The sequence below is a fragment of the Fomitopsis serialis genome (genome assembly GCF_022376445.1).
Source record: "Fomitopsis serialis strain Sig1Antser10 chromosome Unknown B0H18scaffold_46, whole genome shotgun sequence".
Lineage (NCBI taxonomy): Eukaryota > Fungi > Basidiomycota > Agaricomycetes > Polyporales > Fomitopsidaceae > Fomitopsis > Fomitopsis serialis.
In genome coordinates, this window is record NW_025955006.1 from 176,327 (window position 1) to 191,719 (window position 15,393).

The 15,393-nt window shown below is 53.9% G+C and overlaps 5 protein-coding genes across 5 annotated transcripts; 3 read left to right on the top strand and 2 right to left on the bottom strand.

Moving 5' to 3' along the window:
* The first annotated feature begins 118 nt into the window (after positions 1 to 118).
* B0H18DRAFT_1015107 (nucleotide-diphospho-sugar transferase) lies at positions 119 to 1,872 on the top strand. The gene is made up of 3 exons (XM_048029189.1): positions 119 to 593; positions 999 to 1,211; positions 1,266 to 1,872. Exons 1-3 carry the CDS (start codon positions 279 to 281, stop codon positions 1,590 to 1,592), a joined length of 855 nt encoding a protein of 284 aa, XP_047891997.1. The 5' UTR covers positions 119 to 278; the 3' UTR covers positions 1,593 to 1,872.
* Positions 1,873 to 5,757: 3,885 nt separating this feature from the next.
* Positions 5,758 to 6,760, top strand: B0H18DRAFT_465600 (uncharacterized protein). The gene is made up of 9 exons (XM_048038198.1): positions 5,758 to 5,911; positions 5,966 to 5,984; positions 6,043 to 6,121; positions 6,180 to 6,193; positions 6,245 to 6,343; positions 6,400 to 6,409; positions 6,462 to 6,479; positions 6,536 to 6,553; positions 6,626 to 6,760. Exons 1-9 carry the CDS (start codon positions 5,860 to 5,862, stop codon positions 6,653 to 6,655), a joined length of 339 nt encoding a protein of 112 aa, XP_047891998.1. The 5' UTR covers positions 5,758 to 5,859; the 3' UTR covers positions 6,656 to 6,760.
* B0H18DRAFT_465601 (uncharacterized protein) lies at positions 6,761 to 8,020 on the top strand. The gene is made up of 9 exons (XM_048038199.1): positions 6,761 to 6,898; positions 6,957 to 6,972; positions 7,023 to 7,068; positions 7,122 to 7,222; positions 7,276 to 7,341; positions 7,389 to 7,416; positions 7,471 to 7,528; positions 7,584 to 7,839; positions 7,895 to 8,020. The coding sequence occupies exons 1-8, from the start codon at positions 6,865 to 6,867 to the stop codon at positions 7,751 to 7,753; spliced, it is 519 nt and encodes a 172-aa protein (XP_047891999.1). The 5' UTR covers positions 6,761 to 6,864; the 3' UTR covers positions 7,754 to 7,839; positions 7,895 to 8,020.
* Positions 8,021 to 9,101: 1,081 nt separating this feature from the next.
* Positions 9,102 to 10,792, bottom strand: B0H18DRAFT_1179302 (uncharacterized protein; the record flags this gene model as incomplete). Its single annotated transcript, XM_048035951.1, has 3 exons — positions 10,496 to 10,792; positions 9,504 to 9,856; positions 9,102 to 9,441 (listed from the first exon to the last, which is right to left on the bottom strand). Coding segments are annotated over exons 1-3 (879 nt in total), but the record flags the coding sequence as incomplete, so codon positions are not given.
* A 2,867-nt stretch (positions 10,793 to 13,659) lies between these two features.
* B0H18DRAFT_842930 (uncharacterized protein) lies at positions 13,660 to 14,147 on the bottom strand (the record flags this gene model as incomplete). The annotated part of the gene is made up of 2 exons (XM_048039519.1): positions 13,660 to 13,701; positions 13,758 to 14,147. Coding segments are annotated over 2 exons (432 nt in total), but the record flags the coding sequence as incomplete, so codon positions are not given.
* Between the last annotated feature and the right edge of the window lie 1,246 nt (positions 14,148 to 15,393).

The window sequence follows — 15,393 nt, forward strand, 5'->3', positions numbered from 1 at the left end:
CAGTGTACGTCACACTATAGACTCGCATTGTATTGAACTATAACAACAATCAGTAGCACACCTATGATGCCTTCACAAAGCTATGGTCACGGCTAATCAGAACCAATGAGCGTTACAACGTTCCTCATTCTGCGTCCGCCACGACGTACCATCGCGTACTCTCCCACTATTTTGTTGCTCTGCTAAACACTCGACACCCCGCTAAGCCATAATCGTCTCCGGCCGTCCAGAGGTCGCCCACGCTCATTCTGTCGTCTTACTCCTCACACCCACCGAAAATGCTCGGGACCATCGACTACTCGGTTATCGTGCCCGCCTACAAAGAGGCGAGCAACCTGCGCCCGCTCGTGACGCGCATCTTCGCCGCATTGAACCGCATCGACTCGCCCGTACCGGCGGGGCAGGTCGAGATCATCGTCGTGGACGACAACTCGCGCGACGGCTCCGTGGAGGTCGTCCAAGCACTACAGCAGGAGGGTTACAACGTCCGCATCGTGGTTCGCACGACGGAGCGCGGGCTGAGCAGCGCTGTCGTGCGGGGCTTCCAGGAGGCGCAGGGCGATAACATGTTGTGTATGGATGCGGACTTGCAGGTGAGTTGGCATGCGGTGTGGAAAGCCCGTTCGCCAGTACGGGGTCCCGAGTATGGACGGCAAACCCCCGTCATTCTATATCGCCGTCGCTTCGCAGTGACGAAGAATGCATGTCTCTCCTCGTATGCACGGGGGTCTTGATCCAGGGCTTGTTTCTCACTCCCTCTTCCTCTGCCAACCAACATTGTCTGGGATGAAAAGATATGGCGTATGGCCTGAGCAGAGGTGCGGGCCGGATATGCACTCAACACCACTACCCCCGAGCGACTCTTCTCCTACACCTGCAGCCCACCCAACGGCCCTTGGGGGCGTACTATGCTGGATTCGCCTATGGACGACTTGTATTCACAGTTCACTTTATCCGGTATCATATCAAAGCGTGACAGCTGTTCTGACATGACCCAGCATCCACCAGAATACGTACCGCAAATGCTCGCTGCCATGTCCGAAACGAAACTCTTCGTGCTCGGGACACGGTATGGTGCCGGTGCCGGTGCCGTAGACGAGGGCTGGCCCCTCTACCGTCGCGTTATCTCAAACGGCGCTCGTCTGCTCGCCCTCCCGCTCACCTCCGCAAGCGATCCCATGTCTGGCTTCTTTGGCATTCGGAAAGAAGCTGTGCGTATTCTCATCATCACTGTTATGTCCTACGTCTGTTCATACCCCAGGCAGTTCCTGAAGGCCAAGAATCTCAACGTGAGCGGCTTCAAGATCGCCCTCGAGCTCCTTGTCAAGGCGCAGATCCACTCCAACGCGATTGCGGAGGTGCCGTTCGCGTTCGGGCTGCGTGCAGCGGGCGAGAGCAAGCTGACGAGCAAGGTGATGCGGCTCTACATCGAGCAGCTGCTCGAGCTGTACTGGTACGGCTACAACGGCCTCATTGCGTTCGCATTCCTGCTGTTCATCGCGCTCATCTTCCTCGTGTGGCGGTATCTGACCACGAGCAGCGAGCCGCTGATGGCGACAACGGTGCAAGGAGGGGGGCACGGGAGAGGCTAGTGAGTGGTACCGCTGGACATTTGAGTTGTGTATCATGCGTAATATATACCCCTCTATTCATTGAATGGGCCGGGCGTTCGTACGTGCGTTAGCTTGGGCAGCTCTCCGGATTCATGTTGGGGGGACCGCGGAGCGAACGATTGTGTCTCTTGATGGCTGATGCTGTGGTTCGCAGGGCCATAGTACTAGGCGATTCTCAGTGGTCGTCGCACTCAAGCCTACTGTCGACGCAACTCGTTTGAGCCCGCCACGCATGTACTCACGCTCACGGTGATACCATTACTGTAGCGGAGTGTATGCTGCCAACCGTCACGCGTCACGGAGCCCTTCTGAGTCGCTATCTACACGTAGAAATGTCACGCGTCACGGTACATCGGTTGCTAAGAGCTAGTTACATTAGGGGTGTCACGATCGATCCTGCACAGCGGCGACCGCGCCTGCTTCTCCCCAAAGCTCTCCTGCGTCGTCAAAAGCCCAAACATCCTCCTGATCACCACTGCTCTGCAAAGTCTGGTCTACAGCTCGAACTTCCGCTGCAAACGCGCCAGTGCAGAACGGCTCGCCTTGCTGATCTGCCTCGGGTACATCAACCCCAAGTGCTTGCTGAACAACGGCTCGCAAGGAAACATCCGTGTCGTCATACGCCTCCTCGGTGCTGGTCTCGCCTTCTTCGTCTGGTTCCTCAGCAATCAAATCCCCTAGCTCACCAATCTTCCCCTCAATCTCGTTCCGGAGTGTCTCGTCCTTTCGTAAGTATTCGCGCCATGCCGCCTTCGCTCGTCGGCTGGTGATGCATTCGGCTGACAGATTCCACTCCTTGACAGCGCATTTCTCCCAAGCCCGGCGGATGACGGTCCTTCCGCCTGCAGAGTCGAGGAAGTCGAAGACGTCGACTAGCGGTGCAACACTGGCGTTTCGGAGTGTTTTGATGGAGGTAGTGATCTTGACCTGTTCAGGTGTGAGTCCCTGATCTATCTGCTGCGAATGGCTGTTGACGAGGAACTCGAGAGCGGCCTGACGCAATCGATGTTTGATGACTCGATTTAGGCCTATGTCAGCCGGTTGAAAGATGCCCGTGCAGTTCGCTGGAATGAAGATGAGGAAGACGTTCGGGAACTCGGTCCAGATGTAGACACGGAACTCTTCACTCGTGTGGACAGGGTAGCAATCAATGATGAGGATTGCCCGCTGGTCTGCAGGAAGGTTCAGGTCGAGTATCTTCTGCGTGATGTACGGTTTCAGGATATTAATCATCCACTAGCACGTCTGTTAGAGATAGTAGAAGGGATGTGCGATCTGTGAGTAACACACCTCCTTCATCGTCTTCAAAGTGCTGAAGTGACTTGTTTTCTTGGCACTTGCAGCCGAAGAGAAATCGAATCCGCGCATCTGCGCTTTATCCATTCCGTCCGCATCCACGTCAGGGAGCGACTTTACAGTCTGCCCGCTCCACACTTGCTGGAAGGGAAGGATATCACCATCGGCACTCGTAGCGACACAAAGTGTGTATGCTCGCTTCTCGTCCTTCGCCACAACATTGACCTGTCGTACGCCCGTCTCCTCGTAGGTCGTATTGTTGTTTGGCAAGACCATGACTCCCGTCTGGTCCATGCCAATGATGAGCGATGGCGGGATGTTGTACATGACAACAGCATGTATGATCCGGAAGAAGGTACGTTCGCATAGCTCGTCCGCGTTGTCGGGGATGTGAGCTGCGGCACGCGTTCCTTTCCGCACCGACCAGCCCAAGATACTGCTGAAGAAGTCGCCAACAAAACGCTCAGAGCATTTGAATGTTTCCAGCAGCTCCGGCTGATGTCGTTTGATCAAGGCGAGTAGGATTGATCGTCCGAGTATGCGATTTACTGGAATGCCTGATGCGCGCAGGGCAAGCAGTCGCGCCTTTGCTTCGTCGACGATAACGGGATATTTTGTAAGGACCCCAGCACGACCCGATGCGGACAAGACACGGCGATTGTTGACACTTTCAAGGGTGCGTGTGGACCATCGTTTCCCATGCTTTGATAGCCAGCGTTGCACAGTCCCCTTCGTCAAGCGCGAGAACAATGCAGGATGCTCGCGTTGTAACGTCCGTGCAATGAACGTCGCCGACCAGTGAACCTGGGGTGCAATGCGATCAATGTGAGCCCATAGGAAGGGATGAAACCAATTGGTCCTTTCGTGTCGCTGCTGAATGACCCCACCCTTCTTCCCATTCCGCTTCTTCTTCCATACCGAGCCATGTGGCCGCGATATCTCCGCAAGGTTCATCAGCTCACCCCGCTTCGGGCCAGCTCTAACCCTGATGTGTTCCTTGGCACTAGCTAGCCCGGGTTGAGTCTTCTTCAAAGCTGCCTTCTTCGCTCGATGCCGTTGCTGACGCACACGGTCAATCTCGCGTCTGTGGGCAGCCTTCTGCTCGCGCTGCTCCTCCTCCTGCTGAGCGAGCTTCGTGCTCCGTTCCTTGGTTGCGGCAGCTTCTGTCCGCCATTTCTCGTGAGCTTCCTCCCTCGTCATTGGCTTCCAACCAAACATGCCGAGCCGAGCCTGTTTGTTAGGCTGCGGTGGGGCCGTGCTTGTGGCCTCGTTGCCGGATCCTGCATCAGCACTTCGCTTACGCTTTTGTACTGCGTGTGGAACAGGTTGGTGCTTGTCGGAGGTAGGCCTGCGATTGGCTGACGTCTCTCTACTCTCGTCCTCTGATTCACTGCTGACAAGGTTGATTGTAGGCTCCCGCCGGCGCACTGGTTGGTGCTTCCGGAAGAAGCTGGGAAGTCGAGCCTGAGCTCCTTCAGCCTCAGACTCATCTGAGTCGGAACTCGACATGATTGGTCCCCTGACAGAGACATCAAACAGTGAGGCGAAGACTGTGTCGTGGGTTATATACACTTACCTTTTCCTAGGGACCCTTGCTCCAGAAGCCTTCGCCCCAGTTATCAACCGTTCGAGCCATGCAGTCTTGACCATCGCGCGGTCGGGGTCGCTCATATCGCGCATGGATGTCTTGAAGAGCTGTACCAAGTCTTCGCATCGGCGACCTTGCTCCGTGAACAGGATCTGTCCACCATGGCTAGGTTTATGGGTCTGGAATGCATGCTCAAGGGCTCGTGAAAAGGCGGCATAAGTGCCCTCTTCTTTCACAAAGTCTGGATCGAGGGCAAAGTGGTACGATGATTCGGGCGGGTTTGATGGCAGTGAAGTCGGGAGATGGCGAAGGAGCAAAGCAAGATGGTTAATGCGAGCAATGAGTTCATTAGACAGAGCAGGTTGTTTTGTAGATGGCATATCTCTACGTCGTTCTGTGTTGCAGTCAAGTAGTAGCTCGTTTGAATTTTGTCAACATAGCCTGAACCGAACTAGCTGAATTGTGGCTACAGGATCACGTGTATAACTGGCCACAGCGATGTCACGGTTGCTACACTAAAGCTGGTTGCTAATCACACATCTGTCACGCATAACGGGGGGCCAGTTGCTAGTGTCGGGACCCGTCCGAGTGTCACGCTGGGTCTGGCGGTTGGCAGCATACACTCCGCTACAGTAGTTGCCAGACGCTCACCAGACCACCGTGGCTTCTTTCCATCGGCCGTAGTAAGGGTGTCCAGTTGGTGAGTATCATATATATCATTGGATCAACAAGATTTGTCGTCTTGAACAAACGCCGTTGTAGGGATGACAGAAGATCGTGCAATAGGCTTGCTGAATGTTATCTCACGAGGGAAAAGGCCGAGGGTGACGATCGACAGATTCATGACCATCCTACAACGCGTCCAGTGTATCTGACTGCAGTCTCACGACGGATTTTCATAACGGATGACGGCCACAGCAACGCCAGTGACGGGAGCATTCGTAGGGGCCTCCCATGCCCGCTTTCGGTGAGCATACTGTCCCTCTCTGCACACCCGTCAGAACGCAGTTGAGAAGCTGTCGGCGCCGAACTACACAAGCGGGTGGTAGTCGCATTTGTGTGGACATTCACTACACCACGCCGTGATACGCTCGGATCATGATTATCACCACGTCTTCTCAACATGAAGGCAATGCATGACTTGTGGTTGACAGAAGGTCGGTAAGTGATATCCTTTGAATATCTATCGTGCTCCATTGGTGGATGCAACATGATCTTATTGAGCCAACTGACAACTTGATCGGCGGTCAGTCGTCAAGCGATGCAGTGCTGGCTCCGGATAGTGTATAAAATGCGCACAGGCGGCTCAGACTTCAGACGAGACCGCTTCTGGTTGCATAGGAACCATTTCCACAATTCGCCATGTTCTCCCCGAGCGATGAAGTGACCACGAACCTTGGCGCGCTCCTTGTAGGTAAGCATACATGCTTTCCGGGTTCATTCTTTCGTTTGTGACACACACTCACAGGTAACATCGCAAACGCAATGTACGTCTCTATCGGCGACCCTCAGATACTCCCCGCCTGTTGACCGCATCGCATGCAGCTTGTTTGGTGTGACGACTGTCCAAACGTATGCATACTGGAACAATCGTGGTTCAGACAGCGTCATCTTGGTCATATTGGTGGGTGCAACTTACGCAGACGAAATAGGTGCTTTGCGCTGACGTGGTTGGCCGGCAGTTGGCGTTGTGCTGGTGAGATTTCCCGATGCCCTATGTCTTTGGTAGGTCACTGAAACCTCCTAGGGTGATCGACATCTTGCATCTTGCCTTGTTCACCAAAACCACCTACACATACGCAATAACGGACTTCGCAGATCCTGCTGCCCCGCAACAAATATTATGGTACGTAGTTGCATTAATTTGATATGTTGTCTGTGCCATAACCTCACGCCGGACAGGACCTTCCCGGTGCGCCCTTTGTTCTGACATATCATGTTAGTGGTGCTGACGTTATCATTAGGTGCTCATATTCTTGACGGTCGGTGCAGTCTTCTTTATTGCTACCCATGCCCAGTAATTAGAACTGCAGCACAGGGTGCCAGCGACTTCATCGTACGCAGGTAACCATTCCTCGGCACATGCTCTGAAGGGCTGATGGAGCGACAATTCTGAATTCTTCTGCAGTATATTCACTCGACGCGTCTGGAAGCGTGAGTGGCACTCAGTGTGGTCTAGAGACTCGGGAAGAGTGACGTGTCCGCCCACAATAGTGAGCAATCGAAATACGTTACTTACTGCCTGCCTAGTGAGCATTCCAGATTCCAACTTAAGTCTCGACACTTATTGCTGTGTAGCTACTAAGTAGCGCGACGACAACCGGTGCGTCAATGATCCTGTGACGCGAGTAGCCTTCGTGGTTTCTGATGCCCCTCTTGGGTCGTTTAGCAATTGACTGGGGTGAGCATTGAGTCCATTCATGGCGACTGCGCTGGCTTACCACTCGTGGCAATCGAAGCTTTCGCAGCCTTGAGGTGATGAAATTGCACGCAGGGACATTCATCTCCGCTCATGCTATGAATAGCATTTCTGTATCTAGTTTTGATACATGGCGAACCACGAAGTTCTCGGTCAGCACATTGCAAGTCCTGTAACAGGATTGTCACTGACCATCATCGCACAGGCGCTCTTGTATACAGGTCTGACCAGCGCTATCATCGGGGACGTACTCATCGCCGGATCCCTGTGCATAATTCTAAGACAACGCTTGAAGGATATTCCAGGGTGCGTATCCCATGAGCACTCGAACTCGTTCATCTCACGCAAAGACGGTGTAGTTCGCGAACGAGCTACGCAATGCGGTTGCTCATGGCTTATAGTATTGAAACCGGAGCTTTGACAAGGTAGGTCGACGCCTGCTCGGTGAGACACTGGTTGACTGTCTGTGTAGTGCGTGCACGTTAGCATGCCTCGTAACGGTAAACGCAACATCACTCATCTATCATTATGTTTGCTGAGAATTGTGTGTATAGTTTGCCACTGTGCGTCATAACTATGCCTACATGGTGTTGTATCTGCTCTTGTCCAAGTGTGAGTAATCATCAACTTGAGGTCTCGATGACAACGTGATCTTGCACTATGAAAGTTTACTTGAACGCGCTACTGGCAACTCTCAACGCACGTCGTAGCCTCAGAGCTGTTACCGCCAATCCAGGACTGGAGCAACCCTCGATACCAGTGATCGGCGGAAGGGCAATCGGTCAAGTAAACGACAGCTTGGTATGGTGTGCTTGTCCACAATGCCGACGCTGCTGACGATCGCATTCTAGGTAACTCAACAGAGTACCTCGGAAATTATCACAGAATATCATCATCTCAATGCTTCTCATACGGTATCCGAGGTAAGATAGCCACCGCATGCGCCTGATAGTCTCATCATCGAATGCCTCTATGCAGAATAAGGATGGCATTACCACTCAGATGTCCGACGATTCAGGGACAGTATTCAGCCATGGTAACCTGCCAATGCGATGGGAAGGCACGATCCATAGTGTCTAGTCTTCACGTCTGTGTTTACGTATCTATTGCATTTGCTTCTCGATGGGCATGCAAAGTTATCGCTAGTATCGGGGTAGTCCTTTTCACCCATGAGTGTCCAAAGGCGACTGCACATTTACCAATATTTACAATGCGATACAAATGAGGTAGTCCTCAAACCTCGAGCACAGGTTCAGAGCTACTTTCCTTGCTGTCGAGCACGCTTCGGCTTTGTGGGAGTATCCGTCACTACCAGATGAGCATTCTTCCCCATCCAACCCAGTACGTCTTCGTCTTCATCGTCCTCGTCCTCGTCTTCCGTCGAAGCAGAATCCTTGGCCCTCGCACGCGGCGAGCCCATACCCGATCCAAGCAGCAGTACATCCGGCGAGCTCTGCAGCGTCCACTCATCCTCATCTTCGTCACCTTCGAGGATGCTGCCCAAATCGCACTTGGGCAACGGCGGAATACTCGCTCCGTCGCTCCGTGCAGCGTCTCGAAGTGCGGCCGCCTGTGAGTTTCCCGTCTGCCCCGCGCGCTCCTTAGGCTTGACGGGCGTCGCCGCGACGAGCGTGACGCTCTTCGCGCTACTCTTCGTGCGGGCAAGCGCCTTAGCTGCACCAGCGTCCAGAAGCTGCGTCTTCGCCTTCTGCGCCGCAGCCCTCGCCCTCGCCTGTTCCTTCTCCCGCGCCTTCGCCTGGGCCTTGCCTTTGAACGCCGTGGTCATGCTCACCTCTCGCACGATGGCGCGCTTCCTGAGGGCATTCCCGGGGCCGGTGCTCATCGAGCGCGCGCGTTCCTGCTCCAGGGACATTGAGAGCGAACGCGATCGTGCTCGCTCGAGCTCGCGTGGATCTGGTGGGACGTCTCTCGCGTGCGATTTCGAGCGAGACGAGATTGATGCATGCTGAGAGGACGTGGACGACTTGAGACGCTTGGCGGCAGGACGCGGCGAGACAGGCGGTGTGGATATAGGAGAGTCTGGTTCGTCCATGAAGGACGAATCTTGGAATACCTTGGAGCGAAGAAGCTTGCATAGGTCTGGCAGACATGCCTTGAACCTGAGGATTATGGATGAGCATTCGGTGTCCAGCGACAGGTCAATGCTGTGGGACAAGACTGACCGAGGCTCGACGACGTCCTCGCAAAAAATCTGCATCCAGTCCCGCTCGTCCTCGACTCTCTGCTTGCCTTTAGCTCGTGCAATTGTGCCCCGATCGCGTTGCGCATCCTGAGCGTCGAGTGCAGACATGAGCTGCCACATTGATAGCTTGTCCATGAAGAGCTCGAGACACTCCTCGAGAGAGGGACCCTGCGGGGGAGGTGTAGGCTCCCTGTGTTTCCGCCTGCGTTTCTTAGACGGTGAGAGGTGCACTGGGAGCTCAGCCCGGAGCTCTTCGATGGGAGGTGTCGGTGCGCCAGGAAGGGAGAGGAGAAGGAAATGCAGGATGATCTGTACCTGAACTCTGTTGTCGTTCATTAGCTTCGACACGACTGCACAAGCACAAACCACGACAGAGATACGCACTCGCGCTGCTCCATCCTCGCGAGCCATCGGTCCTTCCACGCTTCTTCTGCGTCAAACATGCTCACCGCACCGGATGCATCTTGTGTCTGTTGCTCCAGCTCAGCATCGCCTTTGGCGTTCCGGTAGGCGAGCCACAGCATCTGCTCCTCATTGTCTTCTGAGTGGCGGTCGTCTTCAATTAATCGATTGATGCGGCTGTGGTACTTCTGGGATGTCGACCGCGGAGTTAGGAGGAGCGGGCGAAGGAGGTCGTGCAGGGGATGTGAAGGGACGCCAGAGGACGAGCATGGTGACGTCGTAGGTGACTGGATTCGTAGGAGTGATGCAACGAGAGCACGGAGGGGGACGATGGACTGTAGATCAAGGGCGCATAAGGCATGAGCAACGTCTTATGTATCGGCGAATTTACATTGATATTGCACGGGGATCAGGCTGGCATACATGTGCCCTTTTCGACGAAACACATGAAGGGAGGACATCTCACTTCGCGCGTTGGGATCATAACGCCCCAGAGTAAATCCGTTCTCGCCAGCACCAAGGTCAAATGGCGCATGAATGCCACCCGCAGAAAAATGGGGCGAAGCACTGGGGAAAGCGAGGGTACTTCTCGAAAAGAGGTGTCAACGAACGATTACCAGATAACCTCGAATTCGATTGAAGACAGCTCTATGAGATGGATCTGGCTTTCACACAGACCTGCAATTAGGGAGAGGCGCAATATATTGCTATTGCAACAAGGAAGTACCCATGCAAAGATCACCGGAAAGCAAGCAAACAGTGCTAGATTCCAGGCGAAGTGCCGGAGGACAGCATGCCATGGAAGCCGGCTCGACGTGGTAGAAGAATGCGATGCACTCAACTCGCCCCTTCCTGTTTGTAGTATCTCGTATAATCACAAGGAATATGAGCAGTACAACAGGTAGTTGTCTCGAGTCACCAGCCAGTCTCCCCGCGCAAGATAGACGAAAGGTTGCCTCGAATGGAGGACGCACCTCGGGGAACCATAAAAATCGTAGATAAACCTGTCTTGCATATATCGCTGCTCCTGTGATACTATGTTCCTCGTCATAGCATACGACCTCATCGTTCAGCGCACGCTCCTGCGCAATTGTCCACTTGACAGGGCATTCTGCTGATAGGGAGTAAACGGGGGGTAAAACCGTAGTCATGATGACCATTAATAGCCAGTCTATCAGATAATATCAGCCAAGTGTTCCCTCAGCGCATATAGCTCTGTGCAGAAGACCAAAGAAGTCGCAGAGATGTAGACCGTGTCGGACGTGTCGAGGTGGCAGAGTGACGCGACGCGCCGACGCGTGTCACTCACACACCAACTGTCACAGTCTCGTGACCTCTGTTACGCCACCTTGAGCGCTCGACTCCGACCACCAGCATCCATCTTCAACCCTCAACGTTTCAATATTCGCCGTACCATCTGGCGCGGCCATTCGGATCTCGTATCAATTTAGGCTGCATGTCATGACAAGTTCTGAACAAGTAGAAGTCGGCTTAAAAAGCCGAGGCTGCCTCCGAGTCGGATCAAGGGTATGAAGAGTACTAGTATGTTCACAACTTTAACTTTGAGGCCACTAACGCGCTGGATAAGGCGATGTGATGCGTACATGAAACAGTGTGGTGAACATATATATCAATGTGCCGGACCCCAATAGTTCATAGACTCGCAATACCACTGGCAACAGGTCGAAAATGACGAGCAACGTACACACTATGTAAGGCAAGCAATCTGTGTCGCGAGAAGTTGGTCAAGCATGCTGCTCGTGACCACGAATAACACGCATGTACTTTTGAGAGAACGTCCGATCGACTGGGAGATACGTTCCCGGAACGCGTTCCGGGAACACCTCTGCGGAACGCCCCTAGGAACGCTGGTCACAGAGTGACAGAGGGCAAAGCGTACGGAGCGACCTATGTCATAAGCAGGTATTTCCGAACCCGGAAGTCAATAGTACGTAGATCTATAGAATGCTTATTAAGACATGCGTGACACTGCATGGTGGTCAATACCGACTCTGTCACACATTTGTAACACAGTAAGAACTCGATTGTACTAGCATCAGCAGAATAAGAACCACTTATTACCAGGTAAATTAGATGGATTCTCGCTGCCATAAATTGATCGCAAGCTACTTATTGCTCAACGTTCATACTCACCGGCGGGTACAGGGCTGGTGAGCTCGACTGGGCTCACGTGATCCAATGTGGCCCAGCGAGCATTGCCTGATTGGGATTGTTTCCATATCAGGAAACACCCATTGGTATCGCTGACCATATTCACTGTGCAGTGTGTTGTGGCCTAACAACCGAACAATGGCCCAGAAGACATAGTGCCTACTACTATTCACTATGTACAACAATTCAAGCGGTGAATTAGTAACCACTGACAGTGGCACTGGCAGCACTATTGACGAAGGTGTCACACGGCGTCACGGTGCGTGATGTTCCCCGTTCCCCGTTCCCCGTTCCGGGAACGTATCTCCCCGTGGATCCGACTTTCTGACTTTTGATGTACTTACTCAGTTTCTGTCGCAGGTGATCACGTAAACCCATGCATTCCATGCATCTTGTATGGGCAGCTGCACTCTATCGAACCCACGACCAGACACATGTCCGGTACGTAACGGCTGTATGATGCTCCTCATATCGACGTACGACGTCGTGACAATTACTTTCAGGAAGCCCGTGTCGGTACTGCACCCGTCTAAAACGGAGAAATGGAGGGGATCGGTGCCGCTTGCACCGTACCCCACTCCCAATGATCCTTTCTGGCGAAGAGGGGCGATGCCAGTGCTCAGCATAGGCGGCGTGTACCATTCCTACCAGCACTCTTCAGCGTACGGCAAGGACATCGTGGCACGCGGTCCACACCTGTATTCCATAGGTGCGTGGATCAAACCAGAACACATACGGCCACAGGTCGACGTCGCTCTGGTTCTCGAGCGTCAGACCGTAAGAAGCATCGAAGTTGGTGATCTTGGCTATCTTCACGGGCTTTTCGATCCTGTGAATTGGGCCCGCGTCGAGGGCGACACGAGTCTCAGGCACGTCCAAGTGGTCCACGCCGGCAGGCTGTAGAGTGGCATGTGTCGTCCCCGAGCGTTCGGCATTGATGTCGGAAAGAGTGTGTAGTTTAACGGTGACCGTCAGCTGGCTGTCAGCGCTAGGAGCCGGGAAACGATAGAGGTGGAAGTGGCAGCGAGCGACAGCCTCAACTATGTTGAACGCCGTTCCCTCCATGTTCTCCGTTGTACTCCCAGCGTAGGCTTGCGCTTGGGGGTCGTGTCTCTCTACGGTCCATTTACCGCAGTGCTGGTCCTTGAGCACGAAGTCGCGGCCCTTTGACCAAAACACGACGTGGTACAAACTCGTTGGGTGCAGTCTCCCGGAGATCCAGCTCCACAGAGGCACTTTCGCGGTAGCCTCGTCAGTGTACCAGCGCGTGATGACCACTGACACATGGTCCAGGCGGTCCAGCGCGTGGCTTGTGGCAGGATGGAGCTCAATCACGCAATTGAACGCCCCAACTTGCTTTGCCACGAGGTTTATGGCACTCCTTTCGATCCCGAGGAAGTTTGTGGTCAGCTGAGGAACGCCGAAGCATGTTCCGGGGACTACACCGTGGATGCTGCCTGCGTAGACGAGCCACTTGCCATCCTCATACCTGACGTCAAATGTGTTGGACTCGTCCGTGACAGTGGTTGTCGTGAACAAGAAGCGATCCCTGTGCGTGCCTTCGCACTGCGGATGCGGGAGCTCCAGCCGTGGAAGGTGGTTATCGTGAAGGCGTTTGGGGAAGGTCGCTGATGAGAGCTGCGTAGGTGAGCTCCTGCAGACCGTCAGGGCCTGCAGCCCTCAATGCATCCAGCAGATGCAGAGTGAACACACTGCGCATCTTCCCGTCCTCTTCGGAGCCCCGTAGTTCTCTAGCCTGCTCGTTCGGCCGACAGGCGGCGAGCAGGACATGAGAATGCATGGCCTTGTACATGAAGCCTGCTGGTGGTTTCATTGACCCCCCTTCGGCAGCGACAGATCCAGGTGGTCGCCATTCCCAGATGGCCTTGTCCAGATCTGGGGCAGGCGGCTCTGGGTGTATGTCCGCAGAGAACTCTCGTATGACTCCGTCTGAATCCTCGTTGAGCCTCGACATGCCGCCGGAATGGCAGCTGTCAAAGATGACGGTCTGGAAAAAACGCGTCGGGCAGGAACACTCTGAATGGATGCAGCTCGGAGACTTACGACATTGTCCCCTTTCTTGTACGCAAGGCGCCGCATCAAGCCGTCGAAGGTGCGGTCAGGGATGCCAGGAACCACATAATCTTCACCGTCGGCGCTGCGCAGGTGCGTGGCCTCATCGTGAGGGCAAATGGTCTCGATCTTGCCTTCCTCTGAGGACCACCCCTGCGGCGTAGGAATGCGACCCCCATGTCCCGCATAGAAGCATACCATCGCATCACGACCCTTCTTGATACTGTCGTTATTGACGAAATGACTCTCTAGTGCATCGAGGATGCCTGCCCGAGTGGCCTCTCCGTTGCGGAGACATTTGATGCGGCACGGGGGCACTCGAAGGCTGTCCGTCAATAACGCCATGAAGTCCTCGGCGTCGTGGACACAGCCCGACAAGTTGGGACTCCCGGGCTCTCATACTCGTCGATACCGATGACCAGAGCGAGAATTCGCCTGTGAATGTCCGAATCGTCTTCCATGGCGAGTTTTCGACTGTGGCGGAGTCAGCTACCCGCCGCCAGCAGAGTGATTCGTACCTCGGACCGTGGATTCCCGTTGCCATCGTCGCTGAGACCAAGCGCGTTGGGATGCGTTCTGCTCTGGAACGGTGGTCGTAAGCTTTCAATGTGTAGGCAAGCGCTTTTGTCTTACCTCGGTGTCGGGACGATTTCTTCACTGCTAGGATCTGTGCCGGCGGGTGGTTCTGCACCAAGACTACGACTATTAGCAGCTGAATCTTTGATGTCATCTCTGGAGGACGGCTTACACCAGAGGAGAGAGGTATCATCTATGGGTTCCACCTCCTGACCTTGACGAGAAAGGAAATGGGCCATACGTTCGCGGACCCATCGTTTGACTCTCTTCCGCAGAGGGATGAGCTGCAGCCAATGTATGTGCGGCATCGAGGGAGCTATACTACGGATGAACGTATGGATGGGGTCTCATTTTGTATGCTCAGTTGCAAGCGGATCCACGCGAACATGGACCACCTCAACTTGAATGATCCATTACTTGCCCAGGTGAATGCATTTGTGACAGGTGCAAGTTGGTCTGCGGCGCATCGAATATTAAATGAACTGAGCTGCGCGAAATCATAGGAGGGTACGCACGAGGCTTATGCAAGAAAGACGTGTGTTACTGATGAGTCCGATTGGTCGTGTTCGTCAGGTGAAATTCAAATGAGCAAAAACACTATGACGGCCACGCAATATCAGCTCATACTGCAGTAAGGCATATAAGCTGGGTGGAAATACTGCACCTACTCCACCCACTGGCACACCATCCGACATTGGCGTGTAGAACGTCCGACTGAGTCATGACCAAAGTCAACCCAAATATCCCATTGTAATCGTTCAATGCCGACTCAATCCGATGTAGACAGCTGAATTTGTACTACCCGTGGTGACATCATCCAGTACTCAATACTGCGAACCAGTCAAGTTCGACACAAACCCCGCACGTTCACGTGGACGTTCTTGCGGCAAGACTGGCCTTACTCTCGCGTCGCATTGGGACTTCACAAGAACAAAATGATCAGGTAGCATATGTGATGTGTGAATTACTTATATGCAATGTAGACGTATGAGTGCTGGTGATAGTACTATAGAACTTGGCCAACGAAGCCGCCGCCAAGTCACACTCAACT

Bases quoted from the DNA above. Each gene is read 5' to 3' on its own strand.
- B0H18DRAFT_1015107 (XM_048029189.1), top strand. From the start codon at position 279: ATGCTCGGGACCATCGACTACTCGGTTATCGTGCCCGCCTACAAAGAG. The intron at 594-998 runs GTGAGTTGGCAT...GACATGACCCAG, and splicing joins GTATGGATGCGGACTTGCAG to CATCCACCAGAATACGTACC. The intron at 1,212-1,265 runs GTGCGTATTCTC...TACCCCAGGCAG, and splicing joins TTGGCATTCGGAAAGAAGCT to TTCCTGAAGGCCAAGAATCT.
- B0H18DRAFT_465600 (XM_048038198.1), top strand. From the start codon at position 5,860: ATGTTCTCCCCGAGCGATGAAGTGACCACGAACCTTGGCGCGCTCCTT.
- B0H18DRAFT_465601 (XM_048038199.1), top strand. From the start codon at position 6,865: ATGCCCCTCTTGGGTCGTTTAGCAATTGACTGGG. The intron at 7,069-7,121 runs GTCAGCACATTG...ATCATCGCACAG, and splicing joins GGCGAACCACGAAGTTCTCG to GCGCTCTTGTATACAGGTCT. The intron at 7,223-7,275 runs GTGCGTATCCCA...AAGACGGTGTAG, and splicing joins CGCTTGAAGGATATTCCAGG to TTCGCGAACGAGCTACGCAA.